The sequence below is a fragment of the Larus michahellis genome, chromosome 4, assembly GCF_964199755.1.
Source record: "Larus michahellis chromosome 4, bLarMic1.1, whole genome shotgun sequence".
Classification (NCBI taxonomy): domain Eukaryota; kingdom Metazoa; phylum Chordata; class Aves; order Charadriiformes; family Laridae; genus Larus; species Larus michahellis.
This window is the reverse complement of record NC_133899.1, coordinates 30,184,648-30,192,857: the sequence shown is the minus strand read 5'-3', so window position 1 is coordinate 30,192,857 and position 8,210 is coordinate 30,184,648. Positions and strand designations below refer to the sequence as shown.

Below are 8,210 nucleotides of genomic sequence, written 5' to 3'. Positions count from 1 at the left end.
GACATTTTTAAATGCAATGCAAGTATGTGAGGTATAAAATGGATCTTGTGGCTTAGAGTTACTTTCCAACTCTCTTTTTTTGACAGAGAAAGTTTTCCAGAGAGGCTGGCTGCTTTCTTCGCTGATGGTTTGAGATAGAAAGGCAGCAAGTATCAAAGGGACTTGGCTGATGCTGGGGTGCTTGGAAAATGTGAGGAGCTCAAGCCTCTTCTGGTGCCCTTGGCCATGTCCACCCCACCTAAACAGCTCTACTCACCAGCTTAACAGCCTTGGTTGGCTCTGAGCTGGCTGGTAGGGCAGTGTGTGCAGGAGGGACAACCAGCAGTTGCCTTTGCCTCTCTGGCTGCAGCCCTGGGCATGGACCAGCACAAGTCCAACACTCAGAGTATTGGTAATGGCAACTCCAATAACACTTTTGGGAGGCGCTGATCTCTCCAGAGATTATAGCACAAATTCAGGGGCGCTTGGCTCCTAGCTTAGGCTGACAGTGTCCAGAATTAGGCGTCCTTGTCAAAATGCTGGTGTTACCTGCAGACCTAACCCTGCTGAACGCATGGAGCTGCAGCTGTGCTGCTGTCTCCTGGTGCAGCAAAGTAGGGAACCTGCCACTTCCCATGGGTGTGGATGACAGACAGACAGACAGACAGACACAACCCTTCTAGACTGACCTTGCCAGGGCCAGTAATGCCAGGGTCTTCAGCCAACAAAATGCGTGTGCAATGAGAAATCAGCCAAAGGCCTATCCAACCATTGGCCTGGCACAAACTCAGGGCATCCCAGCTGGGGTGGTAGGAAGGTATTTGCTGCAAAGTAAACTTGCAATATGGAGATTTCAGTGGGTGTGAGGCACTGGCAGGTGGCTTTAGCTCTTCCAGACAAACCCCACTGCTCTGCAGGGGAAGTCTGCACGCTGCTGCTTTCTGTTAGACCCTTTCACTCAGGCTTTCCCCTCCTGGGACTAGGTGACCCCTCATTTGCACATCCGCCCATCTTCTCTTGGGCTGAATGAGGATGGGGAAGAGTGCGTCTGAGGGGAGGGAGGGGTGTCCCAGCTCTGGAGCTGAGCCTGCGCAATTCTTGCCTCCTGGACTGTGCTGGCTCTCCCAACCCTTCTCTTCTCTCCCTTCTGCCTCAGCATGAAGCTCCACTGTGTGATCCTGGGCACTCTGCTTCTCTTGCTGCTGGCCGGCTGCGGCAGCACACTCAAGACCTCCGCCATCGACCTGCGCACCTTCATTGGCTGCGCTGTGCGTGAGTTCACCTTCCTGGCCAAGAAACACGGCTGCAGGGGGCTGCGGGTGACAACGGACGCATGCTGGGGACGCTGCGAGACTTGGGAGGTGAGGCTGCGCGCAGGGCTGAGGGTGGCTGGCTGGCACCGACATCCCTGGGTGGTGCTTCCCCCGCCAAGAAAAGCCCTCGATAGAAACCCAGTAAGCATTAAATAATAGCTTGAAGCTACCTACAAAGCAGGCAAGGGCTGTGTCGTGCTCCACGACCTTCTTGCTACCACTGTCGGTGGCAGAGCACTCTGCTGTAAGTTGTTCCCTCCCTCCTTCCACTGCCTCAAAGGGGGATGCGCATCAAGTGATGATATTAATGAATCACTTATGTAATGCTGTTATTATGCAATTTGAAAGCCTCTTACAGCTTAACCACTTTAGGAGAGGAGGCCTTTATTACTTTACTGGAAAAAATTCCTTTGAGATTAAGATGGAGCTCCCAGTTGATGGGTAATATATTTTGTTCCAAAAAGCAAATCCCAAAGATAAAGTCTGTTTCTAATTCGGTCCTGTTTTAAGTCACAGCCCTGTATAAATATGAAGTAGTTATGATTTAGAGGGGTACAGGGGAAGAAAGAAAGCACATAAGTACATCTACACACACTTCAGAGAACAAGTTTCTGACTGTCGTCGTCTTTCTGCCACTGGAAGGCTCAAGGGGCCAGACCCAGTTTAACTTATTCAGGGAAGCTTTGAGGGTCTCCAGAGGGATTTTGTCCACAAGAAGACAAGGGCTCTGTAAAAAGTGAGCAGAGGAGGAGGCGGGGTCTACGTGCCAGCTCTGACTGCCCTCTCTCACTGCTTGATGGGATGAGGGGAAAGGCTGCCGGTGGCCAGATTTCTGCAGTGGGATAAGGTTCCTTTGAGGAACCTCTTCTCACCTGGTTCCCCTTACTCCCAAGCTCCTCTGGTAGCACAGACCTTGCAGGCACTCTTACCGTACTGCAGTACCGCTGGGATGTAGTTCAGCTGAATGCATCTGCTTGTAGGCTCAACAGCTTCTAGAAAGCACCATGATGTACTTGGATGGGGCGGAGGGGGGGGGATTGGTAAGACGGAGAGTGTCTGGATATCTTCTAGCTGAAACGTTGCGTCTGTTCTTTCCCATGCCATCATTTTCAGTTCCCAGGGCAGGCTCTTTACACAGCACAGAGGGAAAGAAAGGAAAAATTGAAATGTCTCCTGGCTGGTTTACCTTATGCTCTTTCCCATCTCTGCAAGGGAGAGGATGACAGTGGGCTGCCATTCCTGTTTGCGCTGACCCTTCTTGAGGTCTTTGGAAAATGGGTGCCCTTGTTGAGGAAAAACATACTTTTCAGCAAAAGCAATGCTACTGTGATGCCATGTGGGAGCGTGGGTTTCAGGGCCTGCGGGCTCCCATCATCTCCTGATGGCTGAGGTCTCTGGCCAAGCTGTTTTTCTCATGAGGAACTGCAGAATTCTATACTGGCTGCTGTGCTGAGCGCATCCCCCACGGTGTACGTCCATTGGGGTTTGCGGGACGTGCAGCCTGACTGGGAAGACCGGGCTGGCTCAGAAAAAAACCAGCCATTTGGCACCCGGATGCACCTCTGCTCTTAGGCAGCTCGTGCACGTGGAAGGGTTTCCAGCAGAACGCATTTTCTTTGATGGAAAATCAATCCTTTTGGAAGAAAGCAGCTGCTTTTGGCAAACATGCGCATTTGGTCGAAACACTAATATTCTGCTGAAACCCAGCTTTTTGGATAGGCTTTTGCCTTCCTTCAGGCAGCTTTAATCGGAGCTTTATGCTTTAAACAAACAGAAACACGCACATACACCCACTCCCCTCCATGGCAGGGCTCCAAGAGGCAGGTGTTGAAGGATGTAACCTAAAAATTATTTCCCTGGCTCCTTCCACCTTACCCAGTCCCTCCCCTATTTACACTAAATCCCCTTGAGGAAACTGGGACTCCAGATGTTTGTCTCACTTCTTGCCTGAGGCCAGCATTTCTCCCCCACAGAAGCCCGTGCTGCAACCACCTTACACCGAATTTTACCACCGTGTTTGCACCTACAACGAGACCAAGATGATGACGGTGAAGCTGCCCAAGTGTGCCCCCGATGTGGATCCCTTCTACACGTACCCAGTGGCCATCCGCTGCGACTGTGACATCTGCTCCACAGCCACGACCGAATGCGAGACTGCCTGAGCTCTCCTTTCCCAGGTCAGGCAAGGAGGGGCCAAATTCTTCCCTGGCTTCATACCCTCCCCAGCATTACAGAGGGTGTAAGTCGGTCCAGAAGTTGATCTCGCACTGTAATGCTCCTAATCATGGACTTTTTTGGGCGGATGAGGCTAAATCCCCTCTCCTCATACTGTTCGAAGCGTTATTGCTGTAGAAATGTAGTACACAGCCTTACAATAGCAAATCCTCTGGGGGAAAAATAATGATGCAGTTTCCCTTCCTTAAAGGCTTTTCACACTGTGTGACCTTTCTTCATGCACAAAGTGCACATGGACTAAACAGTCACTGTGGGGGGTGGGGGGTGGGTGGAAACAGGCCGCAAAGGCATTGCACCCCGTGTAACAGCCTCTTTGTTCTTGTCGGATTTTAGCTCCTTCCCGGTAATGTAAATGCAATTGCCAACATTTCTGCCACCTCGCCCCCGCCGTTAGTTCTTCTTACGCTGAAGTATGTCAGGAATAACAGTCAAAGAAAAGACCTTCAGGCCAGTGAAATGGAAAGAAGTATCCAGACTGTTACCTTGAAATTAGGGTGAATGCACATTCAGCCCTGACCCGGCAAAGTACTTAAGCTCATGATTAAGTGTTTTGCTTAATATCAGTGGACTTTTACAGTTAAGCACATATTTCAGTGATTTGCTTAATTGGAGCTATTCCGTTGAGAAATTCTTGTCTTGCAAGAGACAATTCCTTGAAACAAGAAACATGTTAAATCTGTAAACCCCAAATTGTATGTTTTCCCATCTGCTTTTGTCCAGGGATAGGAGGGGAATTGACTTCATATAAAATCAGTGAGACTCCGCAGAGCCCAAGGAGCCTCTCCTGACACTTCCCAGAGCTGGGGGGCCCAAGCCAAAACACGATGATCGTGGTTTGGTTTCAGTGAGCCCCTGGCTGAGGTGGTGGGAAACAGAGGACTACAGAGGGTGTTCCCACACTTCCCTGCGCTGCTCAGCTCCATGGAGACCTGCTCCTCCAAGGATGCACACAGAGCTGGGGGGCAGCTAGATGTGCTCGCAGGAAAGCTGCGGAGTGGCCAAGTAACGTGGTCAACGTGGGTGAGACAAGCCCAGGACAGGAAAGAGAGCAGACATGCGAAGGAATGGTTCACACCTCCTCAGACACGCTATTTACAAACTAGGGGACACCTGGGAGCTGCTGCAACAGCCCCCTGGTGACCACAGCCATGTATGATCCTTTGTCCTCTGGTTCCCACCTGGAGGAGGACAGATCCATGTTCATCTCTCATTTCTCCCCTGAACAAAATGGGAAATTATGTGAAAACAGGAAGATTTGCCAAGTGAGAGGGGGCTCATGGGAGCTTACAAAACAAAGTCACATTCTCAGATAGCCATTAGGAGAGAATTGCTGCTGAGAGTAATATCAGCACCTGCCTTCCCCAGATTAAGTGTCTTGTCTTCTGGATGCAGTTGCCTTCATTTCCAAGGATGCATGCTTGAACCTTCCCCAAGTGTCCTGTTCTCACTGAGACAGATTTAATGTAAACTGTAGTTTGTTGGTTGCTGTCACTTTTTTTTTTTCTTTTTCTTTTTGTCTGTGGAATTGTAAAAGCTGCAGTGTGGTTGAATAGGAAGGAGGGAATTTCATCGCTCTGCCTTCTGTAATTCTGCATAGAGACCGCCGTGTCAAACAGCAGCAGGAGCAGTTTGCTGCTGCTGCTGAGGTTAGCTGCCTTTAAAAAAGTGCTTGTGTTTTTTTGTTTGTTTTTTTTTTTCAAATTGCATCTCACAGTCCATCTGTTCTTGTTATTTTTCTAACTGGCATCACAAGTATTATGGGAAACCTGCAAATTATCTTGTGTCCTTAATAAACCTCGAAATTGTAGTAAGAAAACAATTTAAAGCAACGTGTCCCTCTCTATCTATGCATAGAGTTTTCTCACGTAGAATATCTATAAGTTCCTGCAAGCTCTTTGCTAGAGCTGGGAACACCTGCAAAACATCTCCTCGATGCTGAAGTCATTTCCTTGGCTGGATTTCTCTCACGGAGTCTGGCTGTTCTATCATCTCAGGCTTAGAAGTAGGGTTAGAAAGTGGCAAACTTCCTTCCATTGCAGCCAACAGGAAATAAGGGCTGTACCCAGATACGGTGAGATAGTAGAAACCTCAGCAAGTGTTCAGAAGGAAACACTGCTGGGTGTGAAGGGGGGCTTTGACTGATGCAGTAGCAGCCAGACTGGGAGGCGGAAGAGGGAGAGTGGGAAGGATGTATTGACTGAAGCCCAGCTAACACTTCTAGACAGTCTTTTAAGGAGGAGAGCAAAAGTCAGTGGAGATTCTATGGATTTGCTGTGGGTGACAAAAGTACAGCCAATGCCAGAGCCCACCAACCCATCTGACTGGCGCCCAGCCTTCTCTGTCCAGCTCTGCTGGGTTCCCACAGGTGGGCACACCCCAGTGAGGTTAAAGGAGCCAACTTGATTCCTGCCACTGGTAATTGCAAATCTGGGGATTTTTCTCCAGCAGTTCTTACACTACTAGGTCTTTATTCTGCTGAATTCCCACCGATTTTTGATACTTGCGACCATTTTTTTTTTTTTGGCTTTTGCAGCCTTTATGCCACAGCTGGGATGGTACGTCCTGCTCAGCATCTGCAGGCAGTCAAAGCAGCCCACACATTTCAGAGCATGAGAAGACTCTTCCCAGGCCACCTTCATCTCCCTGAGGGCATTTAATGCTCCTCAAAGCCACCGATTAAAATCTCACCATCCCACCTGTCCGAAGCAGTTAAACAGCCCTTTTGTCTTTTGTGCACAAAGGCTGTCACATCTCCCATGAAAACCCCTCCTGCTTTTTTGTAGCATGTTGGTTGTCCCCTTCACCTGGACACCGACCACCAGCACCAGACAAAAATCCTCACTGACTGCCATGTGGACCTCTTGAAAGTGTCATTTGGCACTGCACATTCAACCTAGCATGACGTTCACTACCTAAGAACAAGGGAAAGGAATTTTGCTCTACGTGAATTAGGGGAAGCTGACTTCCCTGGGACAACTGTACATGCAAAGCAGGGAGCAAAGCGTGGCCAGAGAGAAGCTCCGTCGCAAAGCCTCAGTGTTGAACCATTCACAGCTCTGCAACCCCAGCTTGAAATACCTGCTCCAGTTGAAAGGCTTTCTGTAAGAAGGGAGATGGTTGCATCTACCTGCTCGGAAAAGAGAGGGAGCAGATATGGAGAAGGCATGACTGTACAACCTGGGGACTGTGCTTGGCTCTTGGCTCTGCCGTACACATGTCAGGTGAGCAGGGGCAAATCAGTGGATTTGTTTGTGCCTCAGTTTGCTTTCTCGACACTGGCAGTGATGATACAGTTGATTTTCTTCTTCCTGGAGTGTTTTGGAGCGTATGGGCTGCAAGGTCCCTTGCGATGAGTCATATCTGTATCCTGCACAGCACTCAATTTCTCAGGTTCGTTTTGGCTCTTTGAAGCTGAACAGCTATAGTAACAGTCCTGCAGTGCTTTGATTTTTGACAATACTTTCCTGTTACATGATGGCTGCAAAAGTCCACTGGGTCTTGAATTTCAGCTACTCTTCCTGCTGTGCTGACCATGTCAGAAATCAGTGTATTTTACCCTGTCTTCAAACCTGAGTTACAGTGGGGGAGAGGGCAGGAAGCCTCCCCGGACAAATGTTTTCTGCATTGACTGTATTTCCCTTTTGGGGTCGGGGCAGGCAGCTCCCTCCTGCTCTCATTGTAAACACATGAAAAGAGAGGAACCGCCACCCGGGTCGGAGCAAAGGGCTGTGTCGCCCGATATCCTGCCGCTGACAGTAGCCAGCAGGAGATGCTGAGGGAAAGGTAAAAGCATCTGGGCTGTATAGAGGTATCCTTCCCCAGCTCTATCCACCCAGCTTTAGCAGGCAGCAGTTTAGGAAATTTCTGCTCTGGAGGACGCATTCGGCACCTTGTTGTGAAGCCCAGATGAGCAGGTCTTTCTCGCTGCTTCTTCACGGAGGAAGTCTGGCCGTGGAAAGTCTGGTGACTGATACCAGCTTCCCCCAGGGGCAGGTAAATTAGACATATTCCAGGCCATATACTGTCCCCTCTTGAATTGTCCTGGCTCCTCTGGGGACATATCCATTTATAGCAGCCAGGGATTTGGGCTGCAGTGCCTTTTTATTAGGAATAGACCTTGCCACCTTTTGTCAATTGCTCTGTGCCACGGGCAGGGGCTGGTTCAGCCTGCTGAGGTTCACAAGCTGCGGGAACATGAAAAGAGCCTTTCTCTGGCAAAACTTGATGTAGCCCGATCAGTATTAGGGACATTGTTCAGGAATGGTAGGATTTATGGTCTTAATTTGAAGACCAGACTTAGCTGGTCAATGGGATGGTTTCTGGTCTCGCAATCAATGGAGTTGAAAAGCTAGGTAACAAAGGCACTATCTTTTTTTTTTTTTTTCTAATTTGAAATTTTATTCCTTTTTTTTTTTTTTTTTTAATAAAGAAGATCCACATTTCTGCACTGAATCCCTGGAAGACTAGAGCCAGTCATATTCTTGATTCCAGTCCAGCATTTAAGGGCTGTCTTTCCTCAAGTAACTTCAGCCCTTTAAGCATTTCGCTTTCTGTGCTGCCTCTCCCTGCCCTGTCTGCTGGGCCGAAGGTTACACAGCTCATCATCTTCCTTGCCGCCAGTAAGGGTTTGTTGGAAGGTTTTGTTATCCATGTGCTAGGGTTGTCAGGGAGTAACAAACTCCC

General features: G+C 49.1%; 1 protein-coding gene across 1 annotated transcript; it reads left to right on the top strand.

Annotated features, from left to right (window-relative positions):
- Positions 1 to 1,136: 1,136 nt before the first annotated feature.
- GPHB5 (glycoprotein hormone subunit beta 5) lies at positions 1,137 to 3,454 on the top strand. Its single transcript, XM_074586923.1, has 2 exons — positions 1,137 to 1,340; positions 3,266 to 3,454. Exons 1-2 carry the CDS (start codon positions 1,137 to 1,139, stop codon positions 3,452 to 3,454), a joined length of 393 nt encoding a protein of 130 aa, XP_074443024.1.
- Positions 3,455 to 8,210: the final 4,756 nt, after the last annotated feature.